We start from the raw sequence: 19,737 nt of genomic DNA on the forward strand, positions 1-19,737 counted from the left end.
TTAAACCTGCAGCAATAATTTGTATGATAGCAGTATGGGTGCAGATGCCTGTTTGTTACTCTTGCCTTTGCTAGACATAGCTGCAGAGCAATATGGCACACAATATGGCACTGGGTATAATGCCACCCCTGTGTATGTAAGATACTAGTAGGAATGCAATATTACTGGTCCTGTCTTATACTTGGGCAAGCTGCAGGAGCACACAGCACAAATATGGCACAGTGTATAAATCAACTGTATGTAACAAGCCTCACAGATACTTAGTTTTATTATGTGAGGCACAGAAAAAACCTGAATACACCTGTATGTTAGGGCAAAGTCAGAGAAAAAGGGAAAGATATATGCTGACCGTATAGAGAGGGAAACAGACAGGCAGCGCTAGCATAAGTCACATACTATGCAGAAATAACATATAACTGCAATATGGCACTACAATCAACTACACAGACTCAGTGTCTGGTAGGCTATAACACTACATACACTGAGTCCAGGGAGAGGTATGTAGGGGGGACCGGACCCTGCGATTCCCTGAGAGAGCTGTGGCTGTGTCTGAGAGAAGATGGCCGCCGGAGACCTCTGAGGGGGCGTGGTCGGAGGAGTAGAGCAGCTCAGGGAAGTGAGACCTCGGAGGAATGGCGCCCTGAGCTGAGGAGAGTGGCCGCTTTAATGGGGAAAGCTGACCTCCCCATGCTGATTGTTTACCCACCGAGACGCTGAATTCCCGCTCCATATGTACCCTGGTGGTCTAGTGGATCACATTGGACGGAGCCTGTGTCCACACTCAACGTCTCCGGTCTGTCCCCTGAGACCGGAGGTATGACTGCCAAATCGTGGGGCACCACGAAATCCCCAGCCAAAACTGGCGTTGTGTCGCCTGGGGGGTGTTGGAGCGGCAGCACAGACGTCCTGTGGACAGTCTGCTGCTGCACGCTCAGTATACAAAAATATAAATAAGTAAAATCATAAAAATAAAAGCTATTTGGGCTGCCTAAGGTGATCCGACTCCGGCCCGGGCACCGACGAAACTGAGGTGCCTCTAGCTCGGGGGCGGGGTATAGGGGGATGGACCGACGCATCCTGGGAGCTAAAGCTTTAACTGCGTGGTGCCCGGTCCTCAACCACCACCTGCACCCCAAGGTCTCCCTGTGGAGCCCTATGGACTCTGAAGAAGAAATACAGGATAGATGCACATTTGTAGTTTGAGCAGTCAACTCATTTGTGCCCATAATTTCCCTATATCAAAACGTAAGTTTCTTCACTTGAAGTGGTATTCCCCATATCCCGTTACCAGACTATGGTACTAGCTGGTTCTTTATTTTTTAAACTTTAGTACAATCACAGAAGTCTCTTACCCCTATACACCTGATTTATTACCATGCCACTTTGATTGACAGATGCTAACAGAAATACAATGAATATGACTGTAGTAAAGAGGAAGATTTGATAATGAAAATTGGAACAGAACAGCAAAGCGGAAAGTACCATGTAGAGAAAGAAAAACCTCTCCATGAACAAGACTTTTCCTAAATTAAGAAGGAAGTTGGATAAAATAGGATTGTGTTGAAGTACCAGGAACATTAAAATTATCTGAAGTTTTATGTTACAAAGTTTCAATTGCTGATAAAAAAAAGACAATTACTTCCCATAACCTCAATGGTGATGCATCCCAATTTATAATATAAACAGTAATATTATAGTATAATAAAGTCTGTCACAGTACTAACTGTACAGTATACAGAACGTTTACAAAATATTTATCAATATTATATGTTGTTTCATTTTAATTTAATTTTAAGCCCAATAATGAAAATATTGGTTTATAGCAGAAATAAAGAAAAATATATAAATATTGTTAAATTTCTAATTTTTAATTTGACTTACATCAGTTCTGCAATCTCACTCCTCTGCCTTTTGGTGCAAGAGTGATGAGCTTCAGGGTCGTAACTAGGGGTGTGAAACCGTTCCTACCACACACAGTGCAGGGCTCTGTGGGTGGCACCGTCGCTGACCCGCGACCCTTTCTTTTGGCAAGGCAGAGTGCCTAGAACGACACCCTGCAGCCAGTATCACTGCGGCATGGTGCTCCACTTCCCTCTGCTGGCGGCCCCACCCCAGCTTAGCTGATCAAAATATTAATCTATTGATTCTGTTTAAAGATGCCTGTAGAATAGTAGGACCCTGGACACACTGTATCTACACACTACAGCATGTAGATACAGTAATGCTAATGACAGCTCAGGGAGAATGAGGTATCATTAGTGTCAGGCGCGAGCCAATCAGCGGCGGCTTCACATTAGCGCCCGTTCATTGGCTGGGACCCACGTGGACTTAGCCAATGAACGGCTCCTCCACGTGGGTTTATTTGGATTATTGCGGAGAACATCGTGGGACAAAAGGTGAGTATTGGATCTTTTTTTACAGGTACTTCCATTGGATACTTTACATTGAGAAGGGGACATGAACACCTGGCAGCAGGTAAGTATGTGTGATTGTGTATTGATGTAATAAATCTTTATTTTCACGGTGTGTGTCTTTTTTTACGCATTTCTTTACAGGTGAACTACACGGAGCAGCAGGCCCTTAATGCCCCACATGCTGGTACTTGTGGTTCTCCATGTACCAGCATGCTGGGGAGGCTTGCTGAGACCTGTAGTTCCACTGTAAAGACAATGTGAATTATTAAAATTTTTACACAGTACACCTACACTATCAACCCGCCACCCAACGCCCAGGGGTGGTGGGGATAGCCCCGGGCTATCAGCCTAGGACAGGGGAGCCCTGGAAAGGGGGACCCCTTTATTGGGGGGGGTCCCCAACTCCCCAGGGATCCCTGGCCTGGGCTGACTAGCGATCACGGCTGATGCTGCGGCTGGGGGGCCCGGTGAAAGGGTCTGGAGCTGGTTTTAAATATAGGGGTAACCTCACGCCAATTTGTTTTATCCCTATATTTAAAACCAGCTCTGTCCCTGCTGCCTAGTGCTGGTTCTTAAATTACATTTGAACCCTACACATTTTTTTCTCTGTCATTTTAAGAACCAGGACTGGCTGGCAAGTGCGGGGCTGGTTAAGCTTTAGGAGGGGGGCCCTATGTAATTTTTTTTAAAATACTTTTAACCTTTTTTTCACAATTTACAGGCAGAAACATACATGGATCACAGTGATCTGTGTATGTTTCTGCCAAACTCACAGATCACAGGCAGGTGAATGTATTTCACGAGTTTTTACAGGAGAGTTTTCCCATCTCATGAGAGTTTACAAACTCTCTGCTTGGTAAATTTCAGAATCCTATCTTCACCTGTGAAAAGGTTCTCGGGTTTTGCCGATGGTGAATTGAAGAGAGTTTGCTAACTCTCCAGTATTTTCCTGTAGCAAAGGAGATCTCTCTCCCGAGTTTGACATCAGTAAATTTGAGAGTGGGAAAAAATGTCCAAACTCTCCCAAACTCTCAGCTTAGTAAATTTACCCATAGTAGTTTAGGGGTTTTTCTTGCTCACCTTTTTCTGTGCTAAAGCTTGGTCCCATCATTAAACTATAGAAGGAACTTCTACTTATTTTATTTATTAAACAGCATAAGAAAACTAGTGTTTTTGCCTTATCTATCAAGGTGATAACTCCTGTGATCAACCATCGGTAATAAAATTTGTCAGGTTTCTCAGTACCATTGCACTTTCTGCAGGGGTGGCTCGAGACACAGGCTGACAGGGCCGTCTACAGAAGCGCCATTGCCTGGAAGGATGCAGCCCTGTGCCCTCATCTGCATGCTAAACCTCTGGCCTGGGCCATGCTGACTCGCCTTCCAGCTCGGGAATGGGAGCTGCCCGGGAATGGGATTCCCAATAGCTGCCCTCTCCCGCGGCCCGCCTTCTAATCATCTGCAAACGCCTGCCCTATCTGCTGCTCATAGTCTGCCCAGTTGCCCTCCTACTCCTCTGCAGTTCATTGACAGCTTTGGCTGCAGACAGGAGAACACCTTAACAGTCAACAGAACAGCGTGTGGAGGACACAGAGGCCAGAACTGCTGCAGGAAGAGGTACCTGAGCATGGGGCCATGGTGGCAATGTGTGTTTGTGGGGCTATGGTGGCAGTGAGTGAGGCTATGAGTGTGTGTGTGTATGTGTGACACGCTATGGGGGCACTGTGTGTGTGAAGCCATGGAGCAGTGAGTGTGTGAGGTAATGAGGGCAGTGTGTATGTGAGAAGCCATGGGGGTAGTGAGTGAGGGAGGCCATGGGGGTAGTGTGTGTGTTTGTGTCTGGCTATACGGGCAGTGAGTGTGTGACGGTAAGAGAGCAGTGTGTGTGTATATGTGAAGCCATGGGAGCAGTGGCGTAACGTGTGGGGTCGAGCAGGGCACGTGCCCTGGGTGCCGTCAGACCAGTACGCTGATTTCAAGTTAATGTAGTGCAGACCACATGGAGTGTGGTCCGCACTATACAATCACAAACACCGCCACCGGCTAGTACACTCGTACTACCCTGCGGCTGTGCGTTTCTTTTGGCAGCCAATGAGAGTCAGACAGACTATCATTGGCTGCTGCGCCCACTGCCGGAGCCTGGCTGGAACTCACTCATGAGCTGTGCCTTCTGGCTCCCACAGTGGGTGATGGGAGAAACGTCATGAGGTCTCTCCCATAGTGCAGAGTGCAGAGCGGGCCGGGAGGATGAAGGAGCGGACAGTGGTGGGCGCGGCAGGAGCGGGTAAGTGTTGTGTGTCTTTGTCCTATACATGTAGGGGGCACTGCGTAGGGGGGACTACTACTGAGGGCACTGCGTAGGGGGGACTACTACTGAGGGCACTGCATAGGGAGAACTACTACTGGGGGCACAGGGCACTAGTGGGGGCACTGCATAGACGGGACTACTACTGAGGTCACTGCATAAGGGGGACTACTACTGAGGGCATTATATAAGGGGCACTGCATAGGGGGGACCACTACTGAGGGCACTGCATAGGGGGGCCACTACTGGGGGCACTGTATAAGGGGGACCTCTAATGGGGACACTGCATAAGGTGACCACTACTAGGGGCACTGCATAAGGAGGACCACTACTGGGGGCACACTGTATAAGGGGAACCACTACTGGGAGCACCGTATAAGGGGCATGGCATAGGGGAAACCACTACTGGGAGCACTGCATAGGGGGGACCACTACTGGGGGCACTATATAAGCGGCACTACTGGGGGAACAACATAGGGTGGACCACTACTGGGGTCACTGTATAAGGGGCACTGCATAGGGGGACCACTACTAGCAGCACTTTATATGGGGCAACACTGGGGGCACTGTATAAGTGGCACTACTAGGGTCACTGTAAAGGGTGCATTATTGGGGGCACTGTATAAGGGTGCATTACTGGGGACACTATATAAGGAGCACTACTGGGGTCACTGTATAAGGGGCACTGCTACTGGGAACATTGCATAAGGTGCACTTCTACACTGGGCATTGCAAGAGGGGCACTACTACTGGGGGGCATTAAGGTGCATTTGGAATGGAAAGGAATGTTTCCAGAGTGACGAGAAATGATGGTGTCATGTTGTCACACCCCCATTTTCCAGTGGCCACGCCCCTTGTGATGTGTGACCACACCCATTTTTTTCCGGCATGCACATAATTGGGGGCTCAACTTTCTAACTTGCTCCAAATACCTTGGTTACGCCACTGCATGGGGGTAGTGAGTGAATGAGGCCATGGGGGCAGTGTTCGTGTGGCCATGGGGGTAGTGATTGTGTGCGGCCTTGGTGGCAGTGTGTGTGTGTGAGGCCATGGGGGCAGTGAATGTGTGAGGCTATGGTGCAGCATTTGTGTGAAGCTATTGGGGCAGTGAGAGTGTGAGACTTGAAGGGCATCGTGTGCATGAGGCACTATGTGTTTGAAACTAGGTGGTCAGCGAGAGAGTGTGTGTGTGTGTGTGTGGGGGGGGGGGGCGTGGCTTGGCGTGTGGCAAAAGAAGATCTAGCCCTGGTCTCCACTTGGTCTAGAACCAGCCCTGAATCCTTGTTGGTTGTGTTATAGCCATATAGCATAGAAAGGATATTTGTCTGCACAGGAAAGTATATGTGTGAGCATCGACCAGTTACTGTACATTAAAGGGGGTAATTCTCACTTATAAAAGCTACATTTCAATAGGAGAGAGGCACTGAGATTCACCAAAAAGGTAAAAATAATAATAATAATGATAATGTGAAAACAATAATCTGTATACTTCTATATTAGAATTGTTCAAAAGAGTACATCTTCTGCATGTGTGATGTTTGCCGTTATGTATGACTGGCGGTCTGAATTGTGTGATGTTGCTCTATGATGAGTAACACTACCTCTAATTCATATTTTTAAATGTTATCTCTCAGAATATAGATGATCTTATTAAGATCAAGACTGCAGATTTGTAAGGTGTTCTACCGTAAATGGTATAAATGAAATTGTATAATGTAGGGTAAAATATGAGATATGGTAAGAACTTACCCTTGTTATCTCTATTTCTACGAAGTCCATAGGGTTCCACAGGATACCTTGGGGTATAGGTGTGACGTCAGTCGCAGGGCACCAAAGAGTTAAGCTTTCAGCCTCCCAGGATGCACTAGGTCCCCCTCCTATACCCCGCCCCCGGGCCAAGGCACCTCAGTTAGTTACCAAGCCATAGGCCGGAGGAGGAGAAGGAAGAGAGAGAACAAAGATCTGGACACATACAAGAATCACATTCTCACCAGAGGGAGACGGAAAACCGGTGACCAGAGCAAAGCCCATCTGCAGCACAGGTGCGACAGGGCGGGAGTCCTGTGGAACCCTATGGACTTCGTAGAAATAGAGATAACAAGGGTAAGTTCTTACCATATCTCATATTTTCTACTTCAGGGTCCATAGGGTATCCACAGGATACCTTGGGGATGTCCCAAAGCAGTATCCTTTAAGGGTGGGGACGCTCCTGTGCAGAAAGGAGAATCCGCCGCCCGAAGGAAGCATCCTGAGAGGCGAAGGTGTCAAACCTGTAATACCTCACGAAGGTATGGACAGAAGACCACGTAGCAGCCTTGCAGATCTGAACTGCCGAGACACCACATCGAGCTGCCCACGAAGGACCCACAGACCTAGTGGAATGAGCCTTCAGAGAAGGAGGGACCGGTAGGCCTTCATGAAGATAAGCTTCAGAAATAGCCATACGGATCCAGGCTGCCAAAGTTTGCTTTGAAGCAGGCCAACCCTTTTTACGGAAGCCATAGAGGACAAACAAAGCGTCCGACTTCCTAAACGAAGAAGTGCAGTCAACATAAGTCCTCAAGGCCCGCACAACATCCAAAGAGGCCTCACCCACGGAAAGACCCGGTGAGTTAAAGGCCGGAACAACTATTTCCTCGTTAACATGAAACTGGGAAACAACTTTGGGAAGAAACTCGGCCCGAGTGCGGAGCACTGCCCTGTTCCCATGAAAAACCAAGAAAGGGGGTCTACAAGAAAGAGCCCCTAACTCAGAAACACGTCTGGCCGAAGCAATGGCCAGAAGGAAAACAGTCTTAGCTGTTAGCCATTTAATATCCACTGAGCCCAGTGGTTCAAACGGCGGTCCTTGGAGAGCCCTCAGGACCACAGCCAAATCCCAAGGCGCCACAGGTGGAACAAAGGGCGGCTGAATACGGAGAAGACCTTGCATAAAGGTGCGCACATCCGGGATTGTAGCAATCCTACGGTGAAACCAGACAGATAGGGCCGAAACCTGTACCTTCAAAGAAGCAAGGCGAAGCCCATGATCTAGTCCCGCTTGCAGGAAGGCGAGAATCCGAGACAGACGAAACTCCCGCGGTGCATAACCTCTCTGTCGACACCACTGGAAGAACGTATGCCACACGCGATGGTATATCCTCGCGGAAGACGGTTTCCGAGCTCGTAACATGGTACGCACCACAGAGCTGGAAAACCCCCGGGACATCAGCATGGCCGTCTCAACAGCCACGCTGTCAAAGACAGCCGAGTCAGGTCCGGGTGAAGACAAGGACCCTGAGACAGAAGGTCCGGTCGTAGCGGCAACCGCAGAGGACTGTCCACGGACAGACCCTGAAGGTCTGAGAACCAGTGCCGTCTGGGCCACGCGGGAGCTATCAACAGGAGCGTCCCTCCTTCCTGTTTGAATTTCCGGATTACCCGTGGAAGAAGGGAGACCGGAGGGAACAGGTATGCGAACCGGAACGTCCACCGGACGGACAGAGCATCCACCAGAGACGCCCCTTCGTCTTTTGTGCGAGACCCGTACACCGGCAACTTGTTGTTGTGCCGGGACGCCATGAGGTCGATTTCTGGAAGACCCCACCTGTCCACCAGTAGTTGAAAAACGTCCGGGTGCAGGGACCATTCCCCTGGATGAACGTCCTGGCGACTTAGAAAGTCTGCCTCCCAATTTAGCACTCCCGGGATGAAGACCGCTGATATGGCCGGAAGATTGCGCTCCGCCCAAACCAGAATCCGAGAGACCTCTACGAGAGCCGCCCGACTGCGAGTTCCTCCTTGCCTGTTTATGTAGGCCACGGTGGTAGCGTTGTCCGACTGGACCTGCACCGGGTGACCCTGGAGAAACCGCTGTGCCTGCAGGAGAGCATTGAAGACCGCACGGAGTTCCAAGATATTTATTGGAAGCTCCGCTTCTGTCGGCGTCCACCTGCCCTGGAACAAGTGTGGACCCGAAACTGCTCCCCAGCCCCGAAGACTGGCGTCCGTTGTCAACAGGACCCAATTTGGAACCCAGAACGGACGTCCCTTGTTGAGGTGGGTCATCTTTAACCACCACGCAAGGGACAGGCGAACCTCCGGGGTGAGCACAATCGTCTGGAACTTCAGAGGCTGAGGCAGCCCGTTCCACTTGGACAGGATCAGGTGCTGCAGAGGTCTGGAGTGAAACTGGGCGTATTCCACCATGTCGAACACCGACACCATGGAGCCCAGTAACCTCATCGCTGAGTGTAAGGACACCCGGCGGCTGTGCAGACAACTGCGCACCCTTGACTGTAAAGCAGAGATCTTGTCCTCCGTCACGAAGATCCTTTGCTGTCCCGAGTCCAATAAGGCTCCAAGATGCAGAATCCTCCGAGACGGGATTAGAGTGGACTTCTGCCAGTTGATTAGCCAGCCGTGCCATTGCAGCAGTGCAATGGTCAGGCCCAAGTGGTGTAACAGGAGCTCTGGAGATCCTGCCACCAATAACAGGTCGTCCAAGTACGGCAACATGCGGACTCCTTGCAGCCGCAGAGAAGCCGCCATGACCGGCATCACCTTGGTGAAAACACGTGGTGCTGTCGCCAGGCCAAAAGGTAACGCCCGAAACTGGAAGTGGTCGCTGCGGATTGCAAACCGAAGGAACTCTTGATGGCGCAAAAGAATAGGGACATGCAGGTAAGCGTCCTGTATGTCCAATGACACCATGTAGTCCCCAGGTTCCAGCGCCAGAATGATGGACCGTAGGGTCTCCATCCGAAACTTCGGGACCCGCAAAGACTTGTTGAGTGCTTTGAGGTTGAGAATCGGACGATATGACCCATTGGGTTTCTGTACCAAAGATAGATTTGAATAGAAACCCTGGCCCCTCTGGGAGAATGGAACAGGCACTATAACTCCAGCCTGGAGCATAGTGTGCAATACCTTCCGCAGCTCCGTAGCCTTGTTCCGGTCTGATGGTAGACCCGTGGTGAAGAATCGAGCCGGGGGTCTGTGCCGGAAGGAGAGGGCGTACCCGTGGGAGACCACCTCCAGAACCCAAGTGTCTGTCGTAGTGAACGACCAACACAGGGAGAACTGCAGCAGGCGGCCTCCCACCCTGGGATCCCCTAAGGGGAGACCCGGACCGTCAGGCCGCAGGCTTGTCATCTGGCTTGGGGGCCGGACGTCTGGTACTCCATGCCTGTTTCCGAGGCTTGACCGATTTCTTAGGGCCAGCCTGTCGAGGAAACGACTGTGGTTTGGGCCTGCCCTAGGCCCTAGATGACCTAAAGGACGATGGTCCAGAACCAGAAGGAGCAGCGGCCGACGGGAGACAAGCAGATTTGGCTGCCGCCAGCGTGGCCACAATCTTATCCAGATCCGGACCGAAGAGAACTTCTCCGGTAAACGGCAACGCTTCCAGACCTTTCTTGGAATCTGCGTCCGCCTTCCAGGATCGCAGCCACAAGGTGCGACGAGCAGCTACCGCTGCTGAAGAAATTCTAGACACCAGAGTACGAATGTCTAGAGCCGCCTCGTTGATGTAAGTGGCCGAATCACGGAGATTGCCAATCAACTCCGCCTGTTCGGCCGGACAGTCGGAATCAAAAGAAGCCTCTAATGAATCCGCCCAGCGCTCCATCGCTCTGGCAACCCAGCAAATGGCCATAGCCGGCCGTGCTGCCCCCCCCCCGCAAGGGAATAAGCGGACTTCAGGCAGATTTCCACCTTGCGGTCCATAGCATCCTTAAGGGAGGACATGGATGGCATCGGCAATGTGGCACTACGGACAAGACGGGTCACGTGAGAATCCACCTGTGGAGGGGATTCCCACTTAGCAAAATAATTATCCGCGAACGGATAAGCCACCGCCAGGCGTCTCTGCGGCTGGTATCTTTTGCCAGGCTGTTTCCACGCCTCCTCTAAATGGTCCACCAACTGACCCGAAAGAGGAAAGACTGTGGCATCGCCCTTCACATCTTTGAAAAAGGCATACTTAGATTTAGCCGCTGGGGGAACTTCGTCCTCAATCACCAAGGCTGTGCGGACCGCCCGAATAAGTCCAGGAATATATACTTTGGACTTAGCATCAGCGTCCTTAGTATGGAGAGGTTCCTGATCGTAAGGATCCAGAATCTCCCCATCATCAGACGTCCCTTCATCATCCTCATAAGGAGCGGACAGAGACGCCACCGGCCTTTTATGAGGCCGCATCACAGACTCCCCTTGCAACACATCCGACAAGTGCTGTACAGAACTCGTCAGGGAGTTAACCCACGCTGGCTCCTGAGAACCCGGGAGTGGGGAAATAGGGAGACTGTGGGGTACCACCAATTGTCGTGGGAACCCCTGCATGGGTGACGACACCACAGACTGCTGGGACAAACCCATCGGAGTAAACGCGGGCTGCGGAGCTAACTGGCCCACTAAAGCTGTTAACGCCTGAGCGAAACAAGCCCAGGGCGGCTCCTGTACCGGTGCTGTAACCGTAATAGGCCGCGCCATGGACAAACACTGCCGGCAAAGGCCCTCCGCGCTACCCTCCCCCTCCGCTAACGGTACTTTGCACGTGGTACACTGTAGCCGGAGGGGAAAATCACTTTCAGACATGATGGCACCACGTATGTGACCTCTCTCACCAATTAAGTATTAAATAGGCGAGAGACCACCCTGCAGCACCGCACCGCAAGGGCTTTAGCAGAAAGAACAGGGACAGTAATAAAGCTGACAGTTTAGAGAAGAAAAGTTACAGGCAGCGCTAGCACAGTCACATACAATGCAGAGAAATAACAATTCCTGCACTAACAGCGCTGATCACTCAACTACACAGACACAGGGCCTGGTAGGACACAGCGCTGCATACACAGACCTGAGCCACAGCGGAGGAGAGGTATGCGGGGGGACCCAGACCACGATGCTTCCTTCCAGACTTCCAGCAGCGTTCACCATGCGTTGCAGAGAAGATGGCCGCCGAGGAGCAGAGAGAAGCTGGCCTGGGGGAGGAGCGCTGACACAGGACCAGTCAGCACAGTGCAGAGAGGGCTGTGTGCAGCGGGGGAGGCGCCGGCTGTGAGACAGGGAAGGCGCGCTCCCCTGGCATGCATTTAACCCCTGGGACGCCGCAGCGCTACCGCTCTGCTGCGGTCCGCTGTCCCAGGGGGTAGTGGAAACCGCAGGTTCAGTACCTGGCTCCACGCTGCAGCCAGTCCCCAGGGAGCCCCCTGCCTGGGGACTTAGGACCATGTGACCAGCGGGGACCCACCGCGGGACCCCGCTGCTTACCTTTGTCCCCCTTGGATCCGGCCATGGTCCGGAACATCTGGGGTCACCGCTAGCTGTGACCCCAGATGCTCACCAGCATCCCCGGATCGGTACCGGCGTTCTGGTACCGGCGGGGGTGTAGGGAAGACAGCATGGACGTCAGGACTGACTGTCCATGCTGTACATCCAGATGTGCAGCCACAGCTGCACTGAAGAAAGCTTCAGGGGCTCTTCTAGCCCCCACTCCGACAGGTGCACCCGACGCCGGCCGGGCACCAAACTAAACTGAGGTGCCTTGGCCCGGGGGCGGGGTATAGGAGGGGGACCTAGTGCATCCTGGGAGGCTGAAAGCTTAACTCTTTGGTGCCCTGCGACTGACGTCACACCTATACCCCAAGGTATCCTGTGGATACCCTATGGACCCTGAAGTAGAAATTAATATTAATAATGTGAGTGTATACTAATACTTATATACATATTCCTTGATATTTTATTAGTATCCTAAATATAACTCATGCTTGGAATATAAATCAGCCCCAATGTCTCGGTACTTAATACTGGAAGGTCTAGGCCGGCCATACAAGGTTATGAATGTATATACATGTCTCAGAGTGTTTATATCCAAAAGTGTTTTTTTGTTTTTGTTTTAATCAAAATATCCTAGTCTAATAAGTTTTCAGTTGTTTTGAAATATGTATTGAAAACATATAGCGTACAAGCTCTGGATTTATATTTGTTATTAAAGAGATGTACAGTGTGGGCTTCATGGGACAGAGTAGGTGGGTGACAAGTGTCATATACATGAACAGCACAATTTTCTGTGCATATTTCTGTGGGACATTGGTTCTGTCATTTGTATTATTGAAGGCTTACCTATTTCCTGGTGGCTTATACTATGACTGATGCTTATAGGAGACTCATTGCAGCTTGCCCTTTGCATTATTTAACAACTGCTTGAGAATACCCCCAAGCCCTCCCCCCCACACACAGTGGTGCCTAACCCCCCACCCTCCAGGGCTGCATAACACTAACCCCACCCCCCAAACAAAACCTAACCCTAACGCCGCTATGCTGCCTAAACCAAACAACACCCCCCATCCCACTGTGTCCCGCGTCGGGCTTGCGACGTCGGAATTTCGACAAGCGTCATCCCACCTGCCGGTCTCTTAACTACGTCCCGATAATAACATATTTGATGATGGTGATGATTTAAGAATAAGGTTGCTCAGCTATAATTGCTTTGAGCATTATACAGTGTGCAAGAACACAAGTGGCATCTGTACTCATTTACAATGTATAATACTTACATTATACAAACACAGAATAACAAATGCAAATAAAGTGTTCGAGCTCCTTCAGCCATTAATATGAGCCTACTCACCTGTGCTGTGTCTTTTTATCTCACTGCGCCAAAGCTGCTTCCCTTGTCCTCTCTTCTTCTTCTTTTCTTCATCTGGAACCTTCTCAGAAACTTCTCCCAGGATCCCTTTCGATGTGCCATCCTTGTTAGACGTGGAGCTGGCATCTGAGTTAGCAAGTGTGAACTCTGGATTCTGTTTTGCAATTTTTTTCTTCTTCAGCCTATACAATGTCAAGGAGACAGCAAATTATTCTCTGGTGCTTAATAAAAATATAATTGGTGCCTAACCCTAACCTTCACCCGGGGGTGCCTAAACCTAACCCCCCCCTCCCCGTACCTAACCCTCCACCCTCCGCAGCTAAGCGCTAACACTACCCGGTTAACCTTCGTTCGAGAAGCCATCTGTCTAGATTCCAGTGTCGGGATATAGACGGACGTCAGGATTTCTACGCCTGTCTTTAGTCCTGCGTCGGTATTTAGACGCTGGGATTTAGTAAGACAGCTTCCCAGCCGTCTGCATTGTAACTGTATCCTGTATTATTTGCTAAACACTTACTATATTTATAATCTCCCAGGACTGATAGGCAGCTGCTACCTCCTCCAAGGTATGAATATAGTGATAGATAGGATTGGTATTTTGTGCATGGATGCATGGAGAGTACACAAGTATGTCGGTAAAGAAAAAAAGCGGAGTATGTCTGCATTGCCATAAATACTGTATAGCAATACTATTGGACACTTTAGTGCTGTTACCAAATGTGACTGGCTGCATTAGCTTCTCCCCCATAGCCAGTGGTTTAAAATCTCTGTTGTTGTTCAATAATAGAGATTTTAAACCACTGGCTATGGGGGAGAAGCTAATGCAGCCAGTCACATTTGGTAACAGCACTAAAGTGTCCAATAGTATTGCTATACAGAATTTATGGCAATGCAGACATACTCTGCTTTTTTTCTTTACCGACATACTTGTGTACTCTCCATGCATCCATGCACAAAATATAAATCCAAAGACAAGACAATAAATATTAAACAACTTAAGGCTTATTGACATCACAGACCCACAGCCATAGGCGTATATACAATCGGTGCAGTATACCCTGTACCAAGAGTATACTTACCTTGTGCAATCAAGAAGATCCCACCCACTCCTCCACTTGCCATTTTCCCAGTGACATCTTTGGAAGGATGGTGCAGTGAAAGCAAAGACTCTGCCAGACCCTTTGCTCTTTTTAGCGCATGCACTATCTTCCTGAAGATGTCACTGGGAAAATGGCGCTGTGGAGAAGGGACCCATTTGCTGGCACAAACTAAGTTGCGGAATGGCTGGGGAGCCCACTGCACATGGGCCCCTTGCTTGGGCATTAATACGACCCAGCCCATAGCTGGACTAAGGCCTTCATTCAGAGGCGGCCGTACGGTCTACGACCGCACGGCCGCCTCGATGTTTGTCAAGTGCGCATGCGCACGAGGGAGCCGGCTCCTTCGTGCGCATGCGTGAGACCTGCTACGACCGACAGCGCCGGTCGTAGCGGGTCTCTTTCCAAAGGGGGCGAGCTGTCGATGTTGATTGACAGCTCGCCCCGTTTGGAAGGCGGGCCGGGGGGGTGGCAGCCCAAACGGAGGCGTTCCCATGGGAACGCCTACCATTTGGGGGAGGCCCCACTGACATCACTAGTGATGTCAGTGGAGAGCTTCCAGCTCTGACAGAGCCAGAAGCTCTCTGGGGCTTACGACAAGTGAGACCCTACCCTAGGGTCTCGTCGTAAGCCCCGATGGTCGCGATGGTCTCTGACCATCGTGACCATCACCCTAGCCCACAGCCTAACGATCGAAACAGAGGCGGGCGGCCAGGATGCAAGCGGCCGCCCAGTTTCTGAGCGACCGCTTGCATCCTCCGACCTCCTCTGAATGAGGCCCTAAGTCTTTTGGAGGCTTGGTGTATTTAAGAGAAGGGGCCTCCCTATGGTCTTAAATTTAGAGCATAGTGTAATCATGCTGGTAAAGAGAGAACTTTAAAAAGTAGGTGGTAAATATTAGGCAGTCAAATTAATTCCATCATTAAAGAAATATTGATTAAACTTGTACACATATACAGTACAAATAAGACCTCTTAGTGAGTACCTTACCATAAAGAGAGCATCTTAGCGACTACCATACAACAGAGAGCATATTAATACCCATCATACAATACAAAGAGCATCCCACTGATCACCATACAATTGAAAGAGCATATTGGTGACCTTCATACAATACAGAAAACATCCTACTGAATCCTATGCAATGCAAAGAGCACAGCTGGGACCACCACACAATACAGAGAGCATCTAAGTGACACATTACTGTGCATAGAGTATAGTGACCGATAAAATAGAGAGCATCTAAGTGACAGCAATACAGAGAACATTCTTGTGACAGTCATACTATACAGAGAGCATCCTAGTGAATATCATACAATACAGAGAGCATCGTAATGACTGCTATAAACACTAGTGAGCAGCCAAATTACCTCTATACAACAGATGATATACAAGTGAACCCCATACAATACAGATAGCATACAAGTGAATGCCATATAGTACAGATGTGTCCTCATACACCTAGTGCCTATACACCATATGGCGTGAGCAGCCCGTCACACTGAGCCGCTCTGAAATGTGTAGCGTACCATCTTTTTCTTAAAATTTTGCATCTTATTTGCATTGGAGATGCAGAAAAGCACTACTCAAAGTGTACTAAAGACGCTGTGTTGCAACTTAAATCACACATAAATTAGTTTTAAATATGTGCAAATGTGCAGATCAAACTCAAGGAAATATGGTGTAATAAAACGCCACGTCTGCTGCATCGTAGCACTTCGTATGTAGATTCAGACTCAGGGCCTGATCTAGCAAGGAAAGCACGCTACCAGACGCACGCACCCGTCCACTGCAATAATATGCTAGAGACCGTAGCACAAGATGCAGGCGCCCAGCCCCAATACTTATCCACCCATCTCCCTTTACTCTCAGCCTGATCAGTACGCAAGATAGCATAAACATCGGTAACATCGAGGACCAATGGACCCATACGCACAATAGTGCTTGACCTGACATGCCGCAGGCTTTTGGCCACTTCCTGTGTACAGTTTACGGTATGGCTGCGTATGCCGTCACACTGCCTTAATTATGCACGCCCCTATAACTGCGTTTTAATGCCTGTGTTTGCCTGACCACCCCCCGTCACCACCCACAAACAGCACTTCCTGTCAATTAATATCGGAAGGGTCTGCGTGCACACTGCGTGTAGTCTGTGTACCATAACCCAATCACACTGGCTAGTTCACGCATGCGCAGTGCAATGCATGCTCACATCAAAAACATCCGGCAAGTGCATGCGTTCTCTCATTTGCGTTCCTTGCTGAATCATGCCCTCAGTCACACACAGACATATACAAATGTTGCACATCATATTGATTAGTGTAAGCTACCAATGTAGTTTTGTCGCTCCCAGTTGTTTTATTTATGCAAATAAGACACACATTTTGGGCGACTAATATGCTCATCCGGGATCTGGATTGCCGGAAGGGGCTGTTAAGCGTGTCTGAAGCCGCATTTTAGGAGAACTCATCTTTATCTGGCATACTAGGGACTGAGGGCCTGATTCAGAGCCGGATGCTCTGACAAGATCGCTCGCTCTGAATCAGGGCCGTCCTACCTATTATTGGAGCGGCCTCCTGGCCGCTCGCATAGCTGTGGGTGACCACCCACAGCTTATGCGAGCGGCCAAAAAGATGGTCACGATGGTCAAGACCATCGCGACCATCGGGCTTGCGACGAGACCCTTGAGGTAGGGTCTCGTCTGCCGCAAGCCCGGAGTGCTTTTGGCTCTATCAGAGTCAAAAGCACTCCCACTGACATCACTACTGATGTCAGTGGGGCCGGCCGGCCCCAGACGGTAGGCGTTCCCATGGGAACGCCTCCGTCTGGGCAGCAACGCCCCCGGCATGCCCACCAAAGGGGGCGTGCTGTCACTCACCATCGACAGCACGCCCCCTTCGGTGCGAGACCCATAGTGACGGCTTGGCCGTCGCTATTCGGGTCTCGCGCATGCACACGACAGAGCTCCCTCCGTCGTGTGCATGCGCACTAGGGCAACATCGACTCGAGCGGGTCTGAAGCAGGCCCTGAGATTCAACAAAGAGCTCTTATTACTGTCATACAATCCAAATAGCATTCTAATGTCCACATACAATACAGAAAGCATCCTAGTGACTGCTAAACAGTACAGTAAGCAGCCTACTGACTGCTATATAATACAGAGTGTCCTTATGAAAACCATACAGTACAGATAACATCCTAGTGACCACAGACATAAACCCCCCTACCCAACTCCCTGTTGATCGTTTAAACTATTTTTAAAAAGTTCCAGTAAGGCCTATGGTCAATCTGTCCTTGCAAAATTAATAATGGAGAGGTTGAGAAAATAAAATAATATAGTTATCATTAATTATGGTTATTTACAGTGACATACTCACAGCCTCTAACTTCTCCCCAGATAATGTATGAGCTAGCTGCAACCTAGTTCCAACCCCTCCCCATTTCCAAATGGCCGCAGCCTGTCAATCAGAGTGCGGCTTAGACAGCACTGTGTGCGATGATGCTGGACCCATTCTACACATGTGCCTTCTGAGGAAACCCGGGAGTGTGTTTGTATCCGGAGAAAAGCGTCAAGGATCTACCCCTATGCTGCACTGAGACTGCCTATTACGGAGCATACACCGGCCACAGACAGCCAGTCTTCAAGGCATCTGTGAGCCGCTCTCTTTTTAAGGACATTTTCCTTAAATAACGTTATTTTGGTATTCATGTAGCCACTTAGCACAGGAGATATCACAGATATCTCCTTGCTAAGTTCCCCTGCGTTAATTTCCACACTCCCCATACATTAGTACATTAGTATGGGGATGTAGAAATTGTGGTATTCATCAAATTCCGAAAATTATCAATTTTCGGAATTTGATGCAATTACTATTCGCCACTGTGAGGTGGAGAATAGCAGGTGAAACGTACCTGTATCCGCGTGTGCAGGTCCCCCGACGAGTCCCTCCGGTGCTCTGCTCCGTCCTCAGGCTCCGGAGGCTGGTCGGACATGTGTGCTCCCCAGCAGAGCACAAGAAAGTTTAGACAAAACTTAACGCATCTGTAGGCAGTGCTGCGCATGCGCTGGTTTTACAGATGTAACAGCGCATGCGCAGCACTGTTTCCAGATGCGATAAGGTAGTGTAGGCAGGGAAAAGTATCTATTTCCCGAAAAGCTGTCATCGCAAAAATGACAGCTTTTCGGAATAGATACTTATGGAGAGGTGGAATGATGAATTCCACCTATAGTTAGGTAGAACTCCATGCGAGTTCTAAAGCTAATTATCTCCAGAGAATTTTTAGGTTTAATGAATAGGCCCCTTAGTCACTGAAATGGCATACAGCTGAGTATTAAAATACTGCGGGATAGAGAGTGCTCGAATACAGTGGAGCACACACTGGAGCAGAGGTGTCCAAGTCATCAGATGGATTCTCTCCAAACAGCGGAGAGACAGCTCACCGACAAAGCGCTGGCTGACATTTATTGGTGAATAAATCCAACCTCTGGAAAGGCATATATTGGACCTCCCATCGGGTGAACTAATTCCTCCATCTACATACTATCCCCGCAAGTATTTTCAACCAACAATTAACATTTGCAACGTATAAATACCTTTTGATACAAACTTACCTCTGACTAATCAGTATCACTTTGGGAACACTGAAATTGGAACATGTTTTATGATAACACACCTACTCAGTAACATTGCCAAAGTGAACTGCGGACTGTTACATATTTAATAGTGTGGCTAATCACCGACTCTTATTCTACGTAGCCTCAAAGGATAAAACTGTTTTGATATATAATACTCTTAATGTATTTTACATGTCTATGTAGACTTTTAGAGATTGGAATATAATATATTTCTACGTCTTGTTAGGATTTTTTAGGCTGTTTAACTGATCCATTACAGTCTTCAGTTATCAATATTGATATGTAATTTTAGGAATACCATGCATTAAGTGTATAATACATTGTTTCTATTGAATTCCATACGGCACTTCACTTTTTTTCCCTTTTTTTTTTATACCTATTTGTGGGATGCAGAGCCCACTGTGACAGCTGCCGAATTTAATTCAGAGTATTAATTGGCAGAACACCAGTGCACCCTTCTTTCTTGCGGGAGGGAGTTAGGAATGGGGTTAGAATACTTACCAAAACCCATTGGGATTTTGACTGTCTGGATGTCGCTGTTGGTATTCTGACTGTCTGCATACCTAACCCCAACTATCTGTATTTGGATCCAATTAATCAGGCTCTGGCACTGCTATGACAGTCGGGAACAAAGATTAGGTATAGAAGCTATAGAATAAT

General features: G+C 49.2%; 1 protein-coding gene across 1 annotated transcript in view; it reads right to left on the bottom strand.

Moving 5' to 3' along the window:
- LOC148509465 (uncharacterized) overlaps positions 1-19,737 on the bottom strand; it is a 136,846-nt gene that overhangs the window by 2,161 nt on the left and 114,948 nt on the right. The window contains exon 3 of the mRNA XM_088443076.1: positions 13,327-13,526. Within this exon, the coding sequence (XP_088299202.1) occupies positions 13,327-13,526 (200 nt within the window). The remainder of the gene's footprint in view (positions 1-13,326; positions 13,527-19,737) is intronic.

This window comes from Taudactylus pleione, unplaced genomic scaffold (genome assembly GCF_031769625.1).
Source record: "Taudactylus pleione unplaced genomic scaffold, aTauple2 ptg000326l, whole genome shotgun sequence".
NCBI lineage: Eukaryota > Metazoa > Chordata > Amphibia > Anura > Myobatrachidae > Taudactylus > Taudactylus pleione.